Source organism: Apium graveolens, chromosome 1 (genome assembly GCF_009905375.1).
Source record: "Apium graveolens cultivar Ventura chromosome 1, ASM990537v1, whole genome shotgun sequence".
Classification (NCBI taxonomy): Eukaryota; Viridiplantae; Streptophyta; class Magnoliopsida; order Apiales; family Apiaceae; genus Apium; species Apium graveolens.
The window spans coordinates 196,837,482-196,858,795 of record NC_133647.1 but is presented as its reverse complement, the minus strand read 5'-3'; the positions used below and the strand labels follow the sequence as shown (position 1 = coordinate 196,858,795).

The window sequence follows — 21,314 nt, the reverse complement described above, 5'->3', positions numbered from 1 at the left end:
TCATTTCCAAATTATCTAGTCATCAAACAAAATAATGCAATTAATTTTAGTCATCAATCCCAAATCAGTAAATGACAAAAGACATACTACTTTTTACAAAAACAAATCTCAATTATTCTCTAATTATTCACATCAAATCCTTAAATTGAAAAATAATAATAAACAAATAGTAAATTACAATATTATTAAAAAAGTAATTAGAATAGAAATCTGTAAACCATACATGTGTTATAATTGTTGAATTGCAAAGCACAGATGTTCCGATCTTCACGATGAGTCGATGACTTCCAGTATTTTGATAATTGATATTCAGAATGAACAGAGAACAATCTGTGATAATTGATATTCAGAATGAACAGAGAACAATCCAGTATTCTGCATTATCGTATTCATTTTTCATAAACTAAAAGATTATACTCGTATTTTTGTGTTTTAGATTAATAAATAATGCATTTGATTCATTTTTTAAGCAATTTCTGGTTTTGTTAGTAAGTTTTATTATGTTAACATGAAATATATATGAATTTTTTTGTTTATTTTTCCGTGTCCCCACACCCGTATCCATAATTGTATATTTGTCGAATTTCCGTATCCCCGCACTACGCACTCGCACTCCCGCAACCGTGTCCTTGCTTCCTAGGCCCGGTGCTATTTGCTTTTTGCGGTGAAGTTGATACTTTTCTTCATTGGATGCCTATGTCTACTTTAAGTGTTGCTCAGTAGTGAGGAAAAATATACATCAGAATTCAGCAATTTTACAATAATTAAACTTTTGTCTTCTGGTGTCACATGCAACTTTCTTGTCACTAGTGTGATTGTATCCTGGTAGTCCCCAGTGCATACGTGGTAGGATTTGTTTTTGGTAACCCCAGATGGACTTATACTAATGGAGTTAACTGGATGCTTTGGTTGACACCACCCAACATCAAGGATTCTCATTCACTTCCTCCTTCCTAGCAATTTCTTCTACCAAGAAAAAAATGAAGTTGTTAAGCTCTTTCATTCTCTGCACGTTTTGTTCTTGCTCCTTTTTGAGTTAAATCGTAGTGATCCGTCTTCTTCTCTGATACTTTACTATCACTCAGATTGCAAAACTCATGTTGCTTTGTAACTGACAAATGGATGATCCTGATAAAGACAAGGCAGTTAACGCAATCTTCCGCTAATGTAGAAAATAATCCACAAGCAAAATCTCTGTTTAGAAGGTCCGTTTCCAGAATGCGAAGTCCATCATCAGTATCCATCCCAGTTGACTCTCTGGATTCTGATGACCAGAAGCTTTTTAATAGCCCCGAATGCACACAGCTGGGCGAGGAGACTTTTTGCTTCACTGTGTCAATATATTCCGGCAGTCATCAATCCTCATGCTAGAATTGTTCTGAAATGGAACAAAATCTTGATTTTCTCGTGTTTATTTTCAGGTTTATTGGACTCGCTGTTCCTTTTTCTGCTGTCGGCAAAGCAAAGGCACAATTGCATAGCTGTTAATCAAACTATGACAAAAGTACTTATATTTCTGCGAAGCGTGACTAATTTTATTTATTTATTGCGTATACTTATTAAGTTTAGATTGGCTTATGTCGCACCTGAACCTGGCAACCCGGGCTTTTTTAATCTAGTCGATCATCCGAAAAGAATAGCTCTCAATTATCTTTCTCGATATTTTCTTGTGGATTTCTTTGTAGTGTTACCTCTTTCCCAAGTGATTATGTGGATGATCCTCCGAAAATCATACGGGTATTCTGGGGAACATGATGTGGTAAATGTTTTGCAAGTAGTAATGATTTTTCAGTACATGGCCATGTTAAGTAGAGTTATTCCTATTCTTGTTGGTCACAAGTCTCAAAGCAGCTTCATACGTGATTCATGGTCAACAAAGTTTGTTATCAATCTTCTTGGTTTTGTTCTCTTTAGTCATGTGGTTGGGTCATGCTGGTATCTCTTTGCATTACAGAGGTTAAACCATTGTCTCCGAAATGTTTGTAGCCAGTTTTGGTGTTTTAAGTATTTGTATTGTGGCCAAGAAAACGGCAATGGAAGATATAAAGATGATCCAGCATCACGGAAAAAGTGGAAGGACAACACAAATGCTACTGCTTGTTTTGGTCCAGGAAATTTCAACTATGGAATCTATGTTCAAGCTGTTAGTCTTACGACAGGGTCTAATCTACCAATGAGGTACATTTACTCGCTGTTTTGGGGGTTCCAGCAAATTAGTACTTTGGCTGGAAATCAAACCCCGGCTTTTTTTGTGTTGGAAGTGCTCTTCACGATGTTGATCACTGCCATGGGTCTTGTGCTGTTCTCTCTGCTTATTGGAAATATGCAGAACTTTCTACAAGCTCTGGGGCGCAGGAGTTTAGAAAGGTTTGTAAGGCGTTTGGATATTGAGCAATGGATGAGTAACATGAAGTTTCCAGAAGAACTTAGAAGGCAAGTCCTTCGATCAGAACAATATGAATGGGCTGCCACAGGAGGTCTTAATGATATCATGCTAATGGAAAATCTAGCTGAAGACCTTAAAAAAAATATACGTAGACACCGCTTCAAATTTGTCAGAGAATCCCCAATCTTTTCTTTGATGGATGATTCCATTTTAGATGCCATTATGGAAAGACTGAAACGGAAAACGTATCTTATGGGAAATAAAGTCTTTGTTTGTGGAGGTCTAATTGATAAAATGGTTTTCATTGTTAATGGAAAGCTCGAGAGCATTGGAGAAGATAAGAATGCAGTTTTTTTGACCGAAGGAGATCTTTGCGGTGAAGAACTCATTACACTGTGCCTTGAACATATTGCTTTACACGGAGTTGAGAGAAAAATCACGGTTCCAGCACACAAATTGGTAAGCAAAAGGATGGTAAGATGCTTAACAGATGTCCAAGCATACACAGTCCAAGCTTCAGAGCTTGAGGAAGTCATTAGTCTTTACTCCGGGCTACTAATTAGAAATCCTCATTTTCAAGGTGCCATTAGGCAGGAAGCTCCTTACAGAAAGGGTCTCAAGCGCAGCAAATCATTTTAAACTTCCACAGAGATGCATGAATGAGCTGTTGTAATTCTTCAAAAACGAAAGTTCCCTGTATTATGTCCATACTTGACGTGTGCTAAAGAATCAAACGTATCGTTTGCAAGACTTTTGTTTTGGTTTGTACATTGTCATCACTACCACCAAGCTTAAAAACTTAGCTTACCCTCTCAGCTTGAGGGGGAGGGGGGGGGTGGGGTCAGGGAATAACTGCGAAAAGATTGTCTGATTCTTATTCGAATTTAACTTGAGTGTGATTTTGTCTTGTGCACTATCAATCCATAATTTGTTATCATCATTTGTTATCTACAAAATTTTGATGTTTTAGGGACAGGCAGAGGGTTCGAGGGAGAAGGGGTGGGAGAAACAGCCCCGAGAGCCTCGACCAAGGCTCCAGCTCCCTACAAGGGAGGCGTAACAGGATTACAGGAGGGAATAGGATTCCGAGAAATGGTGTAAAGATGAGAAAGGCCTGACAATAATTTTAAACTGAAAAAGTAGCAGGTTCCTTTAACTAGACATTTTTTTACTTGAAAAAGTAAATTTTTGTGATTCCAGATAACATATTTTAGGATATCACATGTACACCTTGTGCAAACTTTTAACTGGTGCTCCAAATCTTTAGTAAAGGGACGAGTTAGCATCACATGGATGGACACTTTGTGGTTTTATGCAAAGAGATGTTAAAAGTATAGGAGTTATCAAGAAACACTTTGATAACGTATGGTATACTAGTACTAACTGCTTCATATGTACTAATGGCTGAATACGAGACCCTCGGTTTAGAAGGTCTGTATCTAGAATGCCATCATCAATATCTGTTACAGTAAATTCTCTGGACTCCAGTGACCAGGAGTTCCGTAAAAGCTATTACAGGGATACTAAAAGTAGTTGGGCAAGGAGAACTTTTTCGTCAATGTATCAATATTTTCCAAGCAGTGTCCTGCATCCTCATGCTGAAAGTGTTCGAAGATGGAACAAGTTCTTCATCTTCTCCTGTGTTTTTAAAGGTTTTTTTGACTCTCTTTTCCTTTTTCTGCTGTCGGTGAAGTGGGATGACAAGTGCATAGTGGTTGATCGGACCATGACAAAGGTACTTATTTTTCTGCAATGCCTGATTGATTTCATTTACTTATTGCACATGCTTCTTCAGTTTAGACTGGCTTGTGTTGCTCCTGGATCTAGAGTCTTGGTTAAAAATGCAAGAAGAATAGTTTTCAATTATCTTTTTGGATACTTTCTTATTGACTTGTTTGTCTTGGTACCACTTTCCCAAGTAATTATGTACTTGATCCTTCAAAAGGCGAATAGGTCATCTTGGGTATTGTTATACCCAAAATTTGACATTGGTTTGACTCGGATCAAACGCGGGATAATTAAAGTCAAAAGGTGTTGTGTTGCAAAGAAGGGCATCTAGGCGCGTCCCTGATGCCCAGGACGCGTCAACCGTGTTGAAGTTGCTTGCTTAGGACTGGTTATGTGGCAAAGAAGTGTGGAGTACGCGTCTAGTAGGTAGGACGCGTCTTGTGTTGATGGATTGTCCTATAAGCTTTTTATAATGGTTAGGACGCGTCCTTTGTTTGTGGATTGTCTTAGGACGCGTCCCATGTGTGGTGAATGCATTCTTAAAGGTAAACCGAGGACAAAGCATGCATGCGGATGAGCAGTGGGGATTATTTTTACTAACATATTTGTTGCAGGTACTCTTTGAAGAATTCCCTCCTTGAGATGGTCAAGGAGGGGGATGTCTGTGAAAAGCTTTAAGGCCTCTAGGGGTGTGCCTGATGATTGAAGGTCTCCTCCTGTATTCAACGGGTGTCCTTGTTGGGGATGCGGGGTTAATATTGGTGTGTGCTTTGGGAACTCTGTTTTTGTTTTCAACGGGTGTACTCATTGGAGAACTTTGGAGTCATCCTGCACTTTGCACCCAAGAGCTTGGGATCACCTGTCATGTTATCTGGTGGGTTATCCTCATTCGGGGGACATGGATGCGTCCGACACTTGGGGTGAACCGTGGCTATACCTGCATCCGTAAATTAAGGGAGATAGCTGTAGTGGAGTGTTATCCTTGCGCAGGGAGATGCACTATCCGTGAAGTCATACGATTATGGACGAGCCTTGGGCCTTTACGGTTGGGCCTCATAGTTGGACATTCCTAAAGCTAGCGGAAGATGGATTCTGGATGGGCTTCTACCGGGCCTAGGGATAAGAAGTCTAAGCCCGTTAGATTTCTTGTTCCTCAAAAACTACGTCATGCTTGATCCCTATATAAAGGGTACGTAGGCACATTGAGAGGGGTAAGAAGTTGAGAGCTGAAAAGGAGCCACCACTTGCCCTAATCAATCTTAGCCACCGATTAATACACAACCACCACACACCGCTTGATTTTACGGCTAAGAACCACCATCATAGATCTTAATTCCGGCGAGAAACCTTAAACTTTGTTGTTACCAGATTCCTCAGTACCATTAGGAAGGAGTCTCGTTGCTGGCAGGGTTTTCCAGCAAATCATCTTAAACTTGCATGGAGTTACAAGAGAAAGCAACTGAATCATTCAAAATCCTCATAAGTAGTGAATAAAGATTCTACATGTGCTACATTTGTAGGCTTTTAAGACCTGTTCCTTTTTATCCGAATTCTGAACATATCGTTTTAAGACGCTAAGTCTTCAAGAATTGGGTTTGCGAGTATATACAATTGTTAAAAATGGAAATAAAAAGTCATGTTCAATACATTCAATTTTTTTACATAATCCTTAACTTTGAACTGAATATTTTTAAAATTTCGTTGTACATGCCTGTTTGACATTGTTGTTGCAATGTTTAGTTTTATGTCAAGCAATGATTCTCTGTCCAAAGCCTTGCTCCTGTCTGTATCTGATCATAATAATAAGCAGAATCTCAAGTTTGTTTTATACTGATGACAGATTGGCAAAACATAGACCAATTTTGTAATGAAACCTGAGGAAAATGTTTTTTCCAAAAAGTGCTTTTCAGAAATGACGATTGTTACAAGAAGGAAGTTGGTTAGGAGTAGGCTTTTCTGTTTTCTGGTAATTGATAGCCTACGAATTTGCCAAATGTGAAAAACAAATTTCATTGTAGAAGCAGTAGATTGAGGTAGATGATTACATAATGAGCAGGTTTACATGTTTAGCATTTATGCAACTCTGCCAATGAACTACAGTAAAGCTGTTTAACACACTCACTCCTCTTGGTTCATGAACAGTCATCGTCGCTGATTCTTCATAATCAGTCACATTCCAAATTAAGTCTTACCTGGTACCTTGAGCAAATGCATGTATCAGAGAAAGATCAGGTACTGATGCGTTGTACAACGTCTATTTCCATTCCAGTGAACTCTCTGGACTCCGATGTCATGGACTTCCCTAGTAGTCATAACAAAGATGCTGATGATAATTGGGCAAGGAAGATCTTTTCTCCACTTTATAGATGTATACCAGGGATCATGCATCCTCATACTAAAAGTGTTCAGATTTGGAGTAACTTCTTCATATTCGTGTTTTTATTTGCATTTTTGTTGCAAACACTCTTCATTTTCATGCAGCGCATAAATCTGGAAGAAAATTGCATAGCTGATTACTTAAACTCATGGACTGGTTACGGCACCTTAGGGACTGTGGTATCTGTTCTGCTAGGCCTGACAAATATATTTTTCTTACTGCACATGATTTTGAATTTTAGAGTGGCTTATGTTGATCCTGAATCTAGAGTCTTAGTTTATGATCCGAAAAAAGTAGCTCTCAACTATCTTTTTGGATACTTTATTATTGACTTTTTCTTGGTATTACCGATTGCCCAAAATATTTTAGGGTTCATACTGGAAACGTGGGTATGGTCTTTTGATCTAGTTGGGTTTTCTGGTCTAGTTGAGGTCGTATCGATTTTGCAGTATTTGATTGTGTTATGTAGAATTCTATCAATGTTGGCTGATCAGTCTGCAAGCATCTTTGTCTGCAAGTCATGGTTATCAAAGTGTGTTATAAATATTCTCGCATTTTTTCTTTTTAGTCATGTGGTCGGATCATTTTGGTATTACTTTGCAACCATAAGGGTAGCACAGTGTCTTATAAATGCATGCGGTGCACGTTTTCACCAGTCCTGCTTAACTTTTATATCTTGTAGTTTTGATCTATCCAAATATGAACCAGCATTATGGAAAGAGTGGAAGGACAACAGCAATGTTACTGCTTGTTTCGATCCAGAAGGTTTCGAGTATGGAATCTATAAGTTAGCTGTCCTTCTAATGAGAGAATCTAATCTATCAGTGAGATACTTATATTCACTGTCTTGGGGGTTTCAGCAAATTAGTACTTTGGCTGGAAATCAGACTCCAGCTTTTTTTGTGGTTGAAGTTCTCTTCATTATGTTTGTGGGTGCTACAGGTCTTTTGCTATTCTCTCTTCTCATTGGGAACATACAGAACTTTCTCCAAGCTCTAGGACGCAGGAGTTTAGAAATGTCTGTAAGGAGTTTGGATCTTGAGGAGTGGATGAGCCATCGACGGTTGCCACAGGAACTTAAAAGGCAAATACGTGAATCAGAACGGTATAATTGGCTAGCCACCAGAGGTGTGAATGAATTAATGCTATTGGAGAATCTACCTGAAGATCTTCAAAGAGATATACGTCGACACCTCTTCAATTTTGTTGAAAATTTTCCACTCTTTTCTTTAATGGAAGAACCAATCTTAGATGCTATTAGGGAAAGACTGAAACAAAAGATTTATATTAAAGGAAGCAAAGTTCTGGTTTGTGGAGGTCTTATTGATAAGATGGTTTTTATTGTTCAAGGGAAGCTTCAGAGCATCGGAGAAGATAATAACATAGTTCCTTTGTCCGAAGGAGATGTTTGTGGCGAGGAACTAATTACGTTGAGCCTTGAGCATTATGCTCTGATTAGAGATGGAAAACAGGCTAAAATTCTGGCACACAAATTGGTAAGCAATAGGTCAGTAATTTGCTTAACAAATGTCGAAGCATTCACACTCCGAGTTGCAGATTTGGAAGAAGTTACCTGTCTTTTCTCTGGGCATCTGATTAAGAGTTCTCATGTACAAGGTAACAATAGGAAGGATTCTTCTTGCAGGCAGCGGCTTCCAGCAAATCGTCTAAAACTTGCCTGGAGATATAGAAAAAAGCGGCTGAATCATTAGTCAAAAATCTGATAAAATAGTTGTTAATAATTGTGTATGTACAAGGTAACAATAGGAAGGATTCTTCTAAGATTGTTTATTATCACTCCGTTTACCAAAATTCATTCAGGTTTCTAACTTGAGCAATGAGTATATTAGAGAGTATTAAGGTATCAATGCATAATACATCAGCAATAGTCATTCCAATGAATCTTCTAGAGAAGTTCACTAACATTCATCTTAAAGATGCTAGAATTAATTGTAGAAGAATTCTTTCTTCAATTTTTCGATATATTCCAGGACTCATGAATTCTCATGCAAAAAGTGTTTAGGTTTGCAGTGAACTCTTTATCTTGTTGTATTTTTTTACATCTGTCACAAACATTATCCATATTTATGTTGCAGCCCAAGCACAATAACAATTGCATAGGTATTGCAGCTGAAGCAGGATAACAGATATAATTTTGTCTTAGTGCATCATCAACATCCATTCCTATGAGCTCTATGGCCTCCAGTGACTAGGTGTTCCCTTGTAGTCATTCTGAAGACGCGGAAAATAATTTGGCTAGGAGAAGGTTTCTTCTCCTCATCCGCGGATCATGAATCCTCATTCAAAAAGTGTTCAAATTTGGAGTAGAGTTTTTCATTTTCTTATTTTTATTTTCATTCTTGTTACCGACACTATTCATCTTTCTGCAGCACGTAGAGCCAGACAACAACTGCATAGTTGATAACAGCTCCGCGGGAGCTGTATTGTCTCAACTGCTAGGATTGACTAATTTCATTTTCTTATATCATGTCTTTTTTAGGCTTAGAGTGGCTTATGTTGATCCCGTGTCTAGAATCTTAGTTTACGATCCTAAAAAAGTAGCTCTTAATTCTCTTCTCGGATAAAAAGTCATATTAAAGTTAATTCTGCAAGAAGAGTTCTTTCTTCATATATAAATGTATTCCAGGAGTCATGAATCTGTTGGAAACGTGAATGGGCTTTACACAACTTCTTTGACTCAAGAATACAGGCAGTATGTTTATATTATTTTGATAATAAAACTCACACTCAACCCACTTTGTATATATATTAAATAGAGCATACAACATATTTTCTTTCACAGGCTTCAGCCTTTTTATCTCTCTGGAGCTACAGCTCTTTTCTTTTACTCTTACAATTCACTTAGTACATAATATTACACAGAGGGTGCCTTATTTATAGGCTTAAGACTTAGAGTTTACATCATGCCTTACATCATGCCTTAATTAATACTACAGCCTACAAACTAGACTATCCGATCAGCAACAATTTTATCTTCTAGTATGACCAGATTACCATGCAGGCTCCTAAAGATTGTCAAACTACAGACCACCATTTTTCATGGGATAATTAATTAACAACCAGGTTCCAGCTTTGCATTTCTACTAATAATTCTTCTAGATAGCCGCCTTCTTTGACTTTTTTTGTTCTTTTGAAATTTCACAGCTGCAGTGATTCTTTCTCATTGATTTCTCCAACTGGTTCATGCATGCACCTTCAACTCCATAGCTGTATTACTATTAATGTGATTCTTATTTTCTTTCATTCATATTACTCCAAGAAGTTAATTATATTAATAATGAATCTAAAAGAGTTTGAAATTCTAACACTCCCCCTCAAACTCGACTTTGCATTCCAAGCTTCTCTTTCATTTTATAGAACACGTCCGGCTTCAACGGCTTTGTAAATATATCCGCTAAATTTTCTTCTGTCTTGCAGTGCACTAACTCCACAATTTTCTCGTTCACCTGTTCTCGAATGAAGTGATATTTGATATTGATGTGCTTGCTCCGACTGTGTGATACTGGATTTTTCGCTAGAGAAATTGCAGATTTATTATCCACATAAATTTTAACCGGACCTTTCTTCGCAAGATTTAACTCGCCCAATATGTAGCCTAGCCACATAGCCTGACATGCGCATGCTGCTGCTGCCATGTACTCTGCCTCACATGTTGAGAGGGCAACTGTCTGTTGCTTCTTTGATGACCATGAAAATATTGCTAAACCGATATGAAAAGCATATCCCGATGTGCTTTTTCCGTCATCCAAATCACCGCCATAATCACTGTCTGAGTAGTCAACTAATTTCGAATCTTGAGAATGCGTGTAAAATAAGCCATGATCTAGCGTACCTTTTATGTATCTCAAAATTCTTTTAGCCGCCATGAAATGATCTTGCTTTGGCTTCTCCATGTACCTACTATCCAATCCAACTGCATACATAATATCTGGACGAGTAAAAGTTAGGTACCTCAGACTTCCAACCAAACTTTTGAATAGTGTCGGATTTACCGACTCCCTCGTTGAATCAACTCTGAGCTTTATGCTCGGTTCTGCTGGCGTGCTCACTGGTTTGCATTCCTCCATCCCGAATTTCTTTAAAATATGCTCTGCATATTTTTTCAGAGACATAAAAATCCCGTCTTTGTTTTGCTTCACCTCGACTCCAAGAAAGTATGACATTTGACCAATATCTGTCATCTCAAATTCGTTAGTCATAACTTTCTTAAAATCATCAAATATACCAGGGTTGTTTCCTGTAAAGATCATGTCATCCACGTACAAGCACACGATCATAATATCTCCCCCTGAATTTGTCTTCGTATAGAGGGCATGCTCGTATGGACTCTTTACAAAACCATTTTTATGGAAGTATTCATCAACCCTTGTGTTCTATGCTCTCGGGGCTTGCTTTAACCCGTATAGTGCTTTCTTCAGTTTGTAGACTTTATTTTCCTGGCCTTTTTGAACATATCCGGGAGGTTGCTCGATGTAAACTTCTTCTTCGAGATAACCATTTAGAAATGCTGACTTCACATCCATCTGATAAATCTTCCACTGATTCTGAGCGGCAATTGCTGTAAGAAGTCTGATTGTGTCAACTCGTGCAACTGGAGCAAACACTTCATCATAGTCAATTTCGTATCTTTGCTTGTAGCCTTTAGCCACCAACCTTGCCTTGTATTTCTCCACTTCTCCATCTTGATTCGTCTTGGTCTTGTAGACCCATTTGACACCAATTGCTTTGTGTCCTTCTGGAAGATCTGTGAGCTCCCATGTATCATTTTTCTTGATTGCGCCAATTTCTTCATCCATGGCTTTGTTCCATTTGCTTTCTTCAGAAGCTTCCTCAAATGTAACTGGGTCACATTCAGCCATTAAGCAAAACAATGAATAATCAAAGGATGTTTGTACCGGACTTGTAGCTTCGTAGATATTATCCAGACTCCGCATCTTTCGTGGTGCTCCCCCTGAGCTGCTGCTTCCTCCCGTGGATGGTGTCGATCCAGGAGTTTGTTGATTTGGACTTGGTGGAGAAGTTTGATCATCATCTCCGTCATCTTCAATGTTCTGGTTATCACCGTCATCGTCATCGCCATTGAAAAATAAACCAGCAACTTTTCTTTCATCCTCACTCCATCTCCAGTAATCTGATTCATCGAACTCAACATCTCGAGAAATGATTAATTTCTTCGTCAGGGGATTGTAAATTCTGTACGCCTTGCTCCTTTTGTCATATCCGGTAAATATGCACTTCTCGCCTTTATCATCCAACTTCTTTCTTTTCTGATCAGGAACATGGGCATATGCAATACACCCAAAAATTCTGAGATGTCCCACTGATGGTTTGCTACCACTCCATGCTTCATTTGGAGTTTTGTTTCTAACACTTTTTGTTGGACAACGATTCAACAAATAAACTGCACATAAAACGGCTTCGGCCCAAAAGGTTCTCGGCAAGTGCTTTGCTTTCACCAAGCTCCTTGCCATGTCAAGAATAGTGCGATTCTTTCTTTCTGCAACGCCATTTTGTTGAGGAGTATAGGTCGTTGTCAACTGATGATTGATTCCATGTGCTCTACAAAAGCTTTTAAACAGATTAGAAGTATACTCGCCTCCTCTGTCTGATCTGAGTACCTTCAAATAATGACCACTTTGCTTTTCTGCCAGTGCTTTGAACTCCTTGAATTTATCAAGAGTCTCCGACTTTTCTTTGATGATATACACCCAACTTTTCCTGCTAAAATCATCAATAAAAGTTAGGTAATACATATTACCTCCAAGTGATGAGATATCAAATGGACCAGCAATATCTGTGTGAACAATCTCCAATGGCCTCCTGGCTCTCCAAGATTTTCCAACGGGAAAACTTTGTCGATGTTGTTTTCCCTTTACACATGCTTCACACAAATTTTCTGGTTCGTTGATTTCTGGCAAACCGTCCACCATTTTTGTCTTTGACAATAATTTCAGACCAGAAAATCCAAGATGACCATATCTCAAATGCCACAACCACGAGTCATTTTTAATGACCGACTTTAAGCACTTCTTCATATTTGTTTGCATATCAAGCGTAAACAAACGATTCTTTGACATCTCCACATTTGCAATCAATTCCCGAGCTTGATTTCTGATAATGAGGGAATTGTCCTGCATCTGTATATTATATCCTTTCTCCACAAGCTGACCAAGACTGATAATATTATTTTTCAATACAGGAATATAATAAACATCATTTATATATTTCTTTTCACCTTTCTTTGACATGATCGTGACGGTGCATTTTCCTTTCACCGGAATCTTTGACGAGTCACCAAAAGTAACCTCTCCGCTGATGGTGTCGTCTATCTCCGTGAATAATTCCTTGTGACCAGTCATGTGATTACTGGCCCCTGAGTCAAGATACCAAACATTCTTCTTGTTTTCCTCATCTCCTTTATAAGTGAGGAACATAGCAGTTCCAACGTCTTTATCTTCTTTTGCTGCAGCAAAGTGACTCATTTCTTCCACTTTTGGTGCTCTACACTCATAACTGAAGTGACCAAATTTATTACAATTATAACATTGAAATTGAGACTTGTCACCTCGTTGTTGAAATCCGCCTCTTCCACGGCCTCTGAAATTTTGACCACGACTAGATGGCCGATTCCCTTCAGAATTATGGCCTCTATTGAAGGATTGCCTTCCTCGTCCTCGTCCACCACGGTAGCCACCTCTAAAGCCACCTCTTCCACGTGCAGAACTGCTACTGCCAGAACTGTCACCAATAGACACCTTACTTTGCAACGCCTTTTCCAAATGGCTTGCATCATCATACTGGTTCATCCGCTGCTCATGAGCTTGAAGTGAACCTACGAGCTCATCAATAGAAATTGTGGACAAGTCCTTTGATTCCTCGATAGAAGTAACAACGTAATCAAATTTCCTCGTCAACGAACGAAGTAATTTTTCCATCACCCGAACATCATCGAGACTTTCACCATTTCTTTTCATCTCGTTTGTCACGGCTTTCAAGCGCGTAACAAATTCACCAATATTTTCTGAATTCTTCATCTTTAAATTTTCAAATTCCCCGCGTAACACCTGGAGCCGCACCTTTTTGACTTTTTCGACTCCTTGGAATGATTTTTGCAGAATCTCCCATGCTTCTTTCGCCGTTTTTCATTTGAAATTTTTTCAAAGGTTGATTCGTCAACTCCTTGAATAATTGTATATAACGCCTTTTTATCTTTTTTCCGGGTCTCTTTCAAAATCATCTTCTCCGCATTTGAAAGGGCCACTTCAGTGGTAGCATCTACGGGCTCGTCATAACCACTTTCAACAATATCTCAATTATCGTATGAACCGAGTAACACCTTCATTTGGATACTCCAGTTCCCGTAATTTGTTGCCGTCAATTTCGGGATTTGTGGTTGCACCATCGTCGCCATTTTTCACGAATGGAACCTTAGCTCTGATGCCACTTGTTGGAAACGTGAATGGGCTTTACACAACTTCTTTGACTCAAGAACACATGTTGTATGTTTATATTATTTTGATAATAAAACTCACACTCAACGTACTTTGTATATATATTAAATAGAGCATACAACAGATTTTCTTTCGCAGGCTTCAGCCTTTTTATCTCTCTGGAGCTACAGCTCTTTTCTTTTACTCTTACAATTCACTTAGTACATAATATTACAGAGAGGGCCTACAAACTAGACTATCCGATCAGTAACAATTTTATCTTCTAGTATGACCAGATTACCATGCAGGCTCCTAAAGATTGTCAAACTACAGACCACCATTTTTCATGGGATAATTAATTAACAACCAGGTTCCAGCTTTACATTTCTACTAATAATTCTTCTAGATAGCCACCTTCTTTGACTTTTTTTTGTTCTTTTGAAATTTCACAGCTGCAGTGATTCTTTCTCATTGATTTCTCCAACTAGTTCATGCATGCACCTTCAACTCCATAGCTGTATTACTATTAATGTGATTCTTATTTTCTTTCATTCATATTACTCCAAGAAGTTAATTATATTAATAATGAATCTAAAAGAGTTTGAAATTCTAACAGAATCTTCATGCAAAAATTGTTCTTTCTTTGTTGAGGAAGTTCTCTTTACTATGTTTGTTACTGCTGCAGGTCTTTTGCTGTTCTCTCTTTTAATCGGAAATATACAGAACTTTCTACAAGCTCTGGGACGGAGGAAGTTAGAAATGTCGGTTAGGGGTTTGGATGTTGAGCAGTGGATGAGGCATCGGCAGTTCTCAGAGGAACTTAAAAGGGATGTTAGTTAATCAGAACGTATAATTGGCTTGTCACCAGAGGTGTTGATGAATTAATGCTAATGGATAATCTACTTGAAATTGCTAAGCAAGAGGACTGTTAGATGTTTAACAAATGTAGAAGCATTTACACTCCGAGCTGCAGACCTGGAGGAAGTATTCAGTTTTTACTCACACAAGGTGAATGTTTAATGCAAGTTGGGAAGAGATGGGCTTTTCATTGACGTTGAAAAGTATATTCTTGTTTTCTGGTTAACTTGCAGTGTTAGTTGGCATTTTAAAATTACACTTGTGGTAGAATGAGTTGAATGATTCTATCATGTTGTGGTCAAATGTCAAGAGAGCTTCATCCTCCCTTCCCTGCAATTTTCCTATTTATAAACTAAAAGAGTTAACGGTTACGTTCTTTCTCAAGTCAATGCTCTCAGTTTTAGCCCTTTTTCTCTACGTCAGTTGATCATTCTTTGTTTTTGAATCTTTGGTATCGCTCATCTGATACTATCGCCTGCACATTTACAAATGGCTGAAAATGAAAATCGTCAGGGTGTAAGATTTATGTCCAGAAAGCCATCATCAGTAATCATTCCAGTAAACTCTCCAGACGGAAATGAGCTCCCTGATCGCCCTTATGAAAATGTTAAGGCTTGGGTAAGGAGAACTTTTTCGTCATTGTCTCAATTTTTTCCAGGCAGGGTCATTCATCCTCATGCTAAAACTGTTCGGATATGGAACAAATTCTTCATCTTCTTGTGTTTATTTACTATCCTTTTAGACTCATTGTTCGTCTTTCTGTTATACGCTAATCAGGTTAACAAGTGCATAGGGGTTAACCAAACCTTGACAAAAGTATTTATTATTGTCCGAAGCCAGACTGGTTTGATTTACTTGTTGTATATGCTTCACAACTTTAGATTAGCTTATTTTGCTCATAAATCTCGAATCTTAGTTGACCATCCGAAAAGAGTAGCTCTCAGATATCTTTCTGGACACTTTCTTATCGACTTCTTTGTGGTCTTACCACTTTTCCAAGTGTATATGTGGTTGATACTCGAAAAGCTACACCTGTCTTTTGGAGCACATGGTGCAGCAATGTTTCTGGCTGTAGCCATAGTCTTTCAGTATATGGCCATGTTATATAGAGTTCTACAAGCTTATCGGTTTACAAGCTTCATATTTCAGTCATGGTGGGCACTTTGTGTTTCAAATATTTTCGGGTTTGTTTTTTGTAGTCACTTGATCGGTACAGGCTGGTATTTCCTAGCATTGCAGAGGGTGAAACAATGTCTTAGAAATGCCTGTGGTGAGTTTTGGTGCTACAAATATGTTTATTGTGGGCACGGAAATGAAATTGGGAGATCCGGATATGATCCAACTTCATGGAATAGGTGGGAGGACAACAACAACGCTACTGCTTGTTTTAGTCCAGGCGGTTTCAAGTATGGGATTTACTTGCAAGCGGTCAATCTTACCACAGAACCTAGTGGAGCTATGAGATACATATATTCACTGTTTTGGGGGTTCCAGCAGATTAGTACATTGGCTGGAAATCAGACTCCAACTTTAAATGTATCGGAAATTTTCTTCACAATGTTCATTACTACCACGGGTCTTCTATTGTTATCTCTTCTCATTGGAGATATGCAGAACTTTCTTCAAGCCCTCGGACGAAGGTATTTAGAAATGTCAGTAAGGCATTTTGAAGTTGAGGTGTGGATGAGGCGTCGTCGGTTACCAGGAAACCTCAGAAAACAAGTGCGTGAATCAGAACGTTATCATTATGCTGCCACCAGAGGTATAAATGAACTTGCGTTACTGGAGAATCTACCCCAAGACCTTCAAAGAGATATTCGTCGACATCTATTCAAGTTATTTGTCAAGAAATTCCCAATTCTTGCTATGAGGGATCATCCCGCCTTGGATGCCATTGGGGAAAGAATGAAACAAACAACGTGTATCAAAGGAAGTAAACTTTTGGATCGCGGATGTCTAATCAACAAGACATTTTTCATAGCTGGAGGGGAGCTTGAGAGCGTTGGAGAAGATAAAATTGCAGTTCCTTTGTCCAAAGGGGACGTTTGCGGTGAAGAACTTTTTAAATTAGGCCAAGAGCATTCTGCTCTAAATAAAAATGGAAAGACATTAAGGATTCCAGCACACAAATTGGTAAGCAATAGGACAGTAACATGCTTAACAAATGTTCGAGCATACACTGTCCAAGTCGCAGATATAGAGGAAGTCTTCAGTTTTTATTCTAAGCTTCTGTTCAGAACTCCTCTAGTTGAAGGTGTCAATACGAGGAAATCTCATTCCAAGCAGGGTTTTCGAGTGAATTGTGTTAGATTTGCATGGAGAAAATGAAGGAAAAACAAATTTAATGATTAGTGAAAGTCCTTCTCTGGTTACTGGACACATCTGTTCATTTCAGACATGCTAGGTAAATCTTACTTGCAACTATTGTAATCTTGATTTTTTATAGGCTATTATAATCTTTAACATACGTACACATAATCAAAACGATACTTATTTTGAGACGGAGAGAATATGTTGATTAGAACATGATAGAAAGTTGTCGTAAGAGGATGCGTCCTAACAAGAAGGCGCAACCTAATAGGCAACACTTAGTTAAATATGAGCAAAAAAAACGATTCGAACCTAATGGTGTTTCGCTTTGGAAAGTACTATCTTCCATTTCTTCTGCTCCCCCCTCTACTTCGTCGTCACTATCAACATCTATGACAAGAGAGATCGGATTACCTTTCCTAAATTTTACATACTTACATTTGGTACCAACCAAGTCAGAACGGATCCCGACTCGCATTAGGTTGGACCTCGTAACCATCGTTTTTAAATTCTATCTTTCTGTTGTAACCTTTAATAAACCTCATATCTTTCTGTTGTAACCTTTAACAAAGCCTCTGCACGAGCTTTAGGCGCGCCCTCAAGCTCGCGTACAGAAGGCTTTTCTGAAAAATAAAAGGGGTAAATGTATAAACGAAAGAAAGGGCAAAAGGAAGAATAAAAGAAGAAAAAGTTAGGGCGCGTCCTTACTTGGTTCTGTGTTGAATTGAATTCTAATTCTGGGAACATCGTACAAATAGAAAAAATTCTCTTTCCACCCCTTCTCGTGGCTGACTTTTTTGAAGAAAACCCTTTCTTGTTGTGTTGTTTATCGACTACTAAGGAATAGTAGCCATGATCAGATTTACAAAGACTAAAGAAGTGGCTCACTTCTTCCATGGTTGGCTGAGGAAAGTTCAAATCTATGTAAAAAATAAACAAAGCTAATACGAGCTTGTAGCTGTTTGGTGACAATTGAAGGGGTGTCAAGTCATACAATTCAGTTACATCCCTAAGGTAGGGATGTAAGTGCGTGCCCACACCCAGCGAGATCAACTTCGGGCTGGTAACCATTCTGGGAATTCTGAAATTTTTCCCATAATTGAAAATGTGAGGGCGCATCATGCTCAAAGGGCGCGCTCACATTCCTTCCATATCATAAAATTTCATTAACCATTCCAACTGTTCATCTGAGCAACTAGACGAAATCCCACAACTTTCCTTGCTCCTTTCTAAAACGTTTCTTCACTGCTTCAGTGTATTGCTCATACTTGCTCCAATCAAAATCGACTTCACTGTCAGAATTCTCCTAATGCTCGAAAGGGACGGGCGAAGGCTCTGGAGAATTTGAGAATTGATAAGTATCTTCATCAAAAAAAATCATCTCGTCTCGCATAGCAGGGGAATCCTCTTTAGGCACGCCCTCGGTATCCGGAGAAATAGGTGTGCCCGGTGATGATTGAGGAGACAGGCTAGGGGAACTGGATTTATAAGAAACTTTTGAAGGATCAGATCCTACATTTACCCCAATCTCTACCCCTCTATATCTATATGAGTTTAATTACTCGAGCAAGTCATCTAGATATCTGTCAACATGGGCTGGTGATCTCTCTTTCGAAATCAATTTCTTCTTTCTCTTTTTTGGAGCCAAAGGGAGATTGTCTAAAGAAGATGAGTTTGGAGATTTCGTCATGAGTTTGCCTTCTTTGAAATCCTGAATAAGACACGCTACCCGTTCTAAGAATTCAGCAGTTCTATGAATGCCTGGAAAATCTGGTTTGAAATAGGTATTTGGGGGAGAGTATATCCCAAGTTTGGTGATAAAGTCTTTGAAAGGGTGAAAGAGAGAGGACGCGCCCTCGTCTTCCAGCTGTCAGAATAAATGAAAGAATCTGTTGAGGGCGCGTCCATAGAAGAAATAAAAGATTATAAAGGAACATGAAAAAGAGAAGGCACACCTTAAAGAGTAATGGCGTGCCCTGCTTAACATGTTATTGAAACGAGCGCCTAATAGAAGAGGTGCATAGTAAGATGGTGCGCCTTAATAAGATGACGAACCCTGATTAAAATAGTGATCAGTTATATGTAACATAAACTTAAAGTAAATCTCATGGAAGCCCTTCAAGGCGCGTCCTAAATCCGAACTAGGCACAGATGACAATTAGAGTAACGGTTGAAATTCCAAAAATACGAATTTAAATTTTGAAATCCTATGATTACGGATCTAAATAATACATACGATATATATACACACACACACAAAACAAATATGAAGAACACACCAATACGAAACGAACAGTCATTTAAAAAAATGGCAGATTTGATTAATAAAATTGGAAAAAGAGAGAAGATAATTCATATCTTTGAAGAAGATGAGTAAGATGAATGGATTAGGAGGACGGGATGATTACCGTTGTGAATCTTTTTAGAGAGAGAGTGAGTGAAAATGGTAAAGTACAAAAACACAAAGTGAAAAAAATTGGTATTTATAGCTGAAAAAGACGTGTGACAGTTGTTATATCACGTCAATCACGATGTTTGTTATTCCCGAGAAAAAAGGCTCCTTAACTTTCAAGGTCGCGCCTTATTGAAAGGGCGCGCCCTGTGTTTTTAAGGCTTGTACAAATTTCCATAAGAAATGGAGAAGACTAAAAATTTCAATCCCATTTTCAATAGCATATGTAATTTGGGATAGTTGTTATGCCCAAAATTTGGTACAAGCATTATTCGGGTCAAAAGCGGGTCAAAAGATGAAGATGAGATATTCATGCCTATAATAAAAGAAGGATAGAGCAAGCCCTTTAGTCCTAGAAATGTAAGGGCGCGTTCTCTATGCAGTATGGGTTAGGAGTGCCTTGGAGGCTCAAGGTGCGCCCTCAGACTGATATGAATAAAGGAAACTTTGAACTCAAGGACGCGCCCTATATGTTATGAGTGCAGAAGACGCGCCCTCAAGTTGTATGGAAAAGGGATTTTGATTGATTTCTTGAGGTGGCACCAACACATAGAAATGTTAGGGCGCGCCCTCATTGAAGAAAGTAGCTTGGGAGATGACTTCAACAAATTGCTTGGACGAATCCTTTGAACGCTTCAAGAAGGAAGGGGATTATTATTATTAACATATTTGTTGCAGGTATTCTATTGAAGAACTTGTTACATTGTGCCTAGAGCATTATGTTCTGAATAGAGATGGACAAAAATTTAGGATTCCAGGACAGAAATTGCTAAGCAAGAGGACTGTTAGATGTTTAACAAATGTAGAAGTATTTACACTCCGAGCTGCAGACCTGGAGGAAGTATTCAGTTTTTACTCTGGGCTTCGGATCAACAATCCTCTAGTACAAGGTGCCATTATGAATGAATCTGCTTACCCAAAGATTCTTTCGCGCAGTAAATCATATTAAAGTTGTACTCTTGATAGTGTGCTACATTCTAACGTATTCGTGGTTGATTGAAGGTGAATCATTATATGATGTTCCCAGAAGTTGTAAAAATTTGTTGAACTCTTGCTTGTTCTAATTATTTTGAAGTCATTTGTCTCAGTTTTCGCCTCTTTCCCCTAGAGATTAATCAGAATGTAAAATACATCAAGCAAAGGTACAAAGTATAAATATAATTATTCATATGTTGTACAATGGCCCTTCCAAGTTCCAACTACCTCACACAAGGTGTTCCTAAGTTTTAATTCGATATTGAAAAGTATATTCTTGTTTTCTGGTAAACTTGCAGCATTAGTTGGCATTTTAAATTTACATTTGTGGTAGATTGAGTTGAATGATTCTATCATGTTGTGGTCAAGCGTCAAGAGAGTTTCATCCTCCTTCCTGCAATTTTCCTATTTATAAACTAAAAAAGTTAACGGTTTCGTTCTGTGTTCTTTTTCAAGTCGATGCTCTCAGTTTTAGCCCTTTTTCTCTACGTCAGTTGATCATTCTTTGTTTTTGAATCTTTGGTATCGCTCATCTGATATCACCTACACGTGTAAAAATGGCTGAAAATGAAAATGGTCAGGTTGTAAGATTTATGTCCAGAAAGCCATCATCCGTAATCATTCCGGTAAACTCTCCAGACGGAAATGAGCTCCCTGATCGCCCTTATGAAAATGTTAAGGCTTGGGTAAGGAGAACTTTTTTTTCATTGTCTCAATTTTTTCCAGGCAGGGTCATTCATCCTCATGCTAAAACTGTTCAGAAGTGGAACAAGTTCT

General features: G+C 38.4%; 3 protein-coding genes across 3 annotated transcripts; all 3 read left to right on the top strand.

Moving 5' to 3' along the window:
- Window positions 1–551: 551 nt before the first annotated feature.
- Window positions 552–3,136, top strand: LOC141676973 (putative cyclic nucleotide-gated ion channel 20, chloroplastic). The gene is made up of 2 exons (XM_074482701.1): window positions 552–1,504; window positions 1,955–3,136. The coding sequence occupies exons 1-2, from the start codon at window positions 1,268–1,270 to the stop codon at window positions 3,023–3,025; spliced, it is 1,308 nt and encodes a 435-aa protein (XP_074338802.1). The 5' UTR covers window positions 552–1,267; the 3' UTR covers window positions 3,026–3,136.
- Window positions 3,137–3,830: 694 nt separating this feature from the next.
- On the top strand, window positions 3,831–8,238 carry LOC141715035 (putative cyclic nucleotide-gated ion channel 20, chloroplastic). Its single transcript, XM_074518524.1, has 2 exons — window positions 3,831–4,121; window positions 6,257–8,238. Exons 1-2 carry the CDS (start codon window positions 3,831–3,833, stop codon window positions 8,201–8,203), a joined length of 2,238 nt encoding a protein of 745 aa, XP_074374625.1. The 3' UTR covers window positions 8,204–8,238.
- A 7,051-nt stretch (window positions 8,239–15,289) lies between these two features.
- On the top strand, window positions 15,290–17,128 carry LOC141715016 (putative cyclic nucleotide-gated ion channel 20, chloroplastic). The gene has a single exon (XM_074518505.1). It carries the CDS (start codon window positions 15,290–15,292, stop codon window positions 17,126–17,128), a length of 1,839 nt encoding a protein of 612 aa, XP_074374606.1.
- Window positions 17,129–21,314: the final 4,186 nt, after the last annotated feature.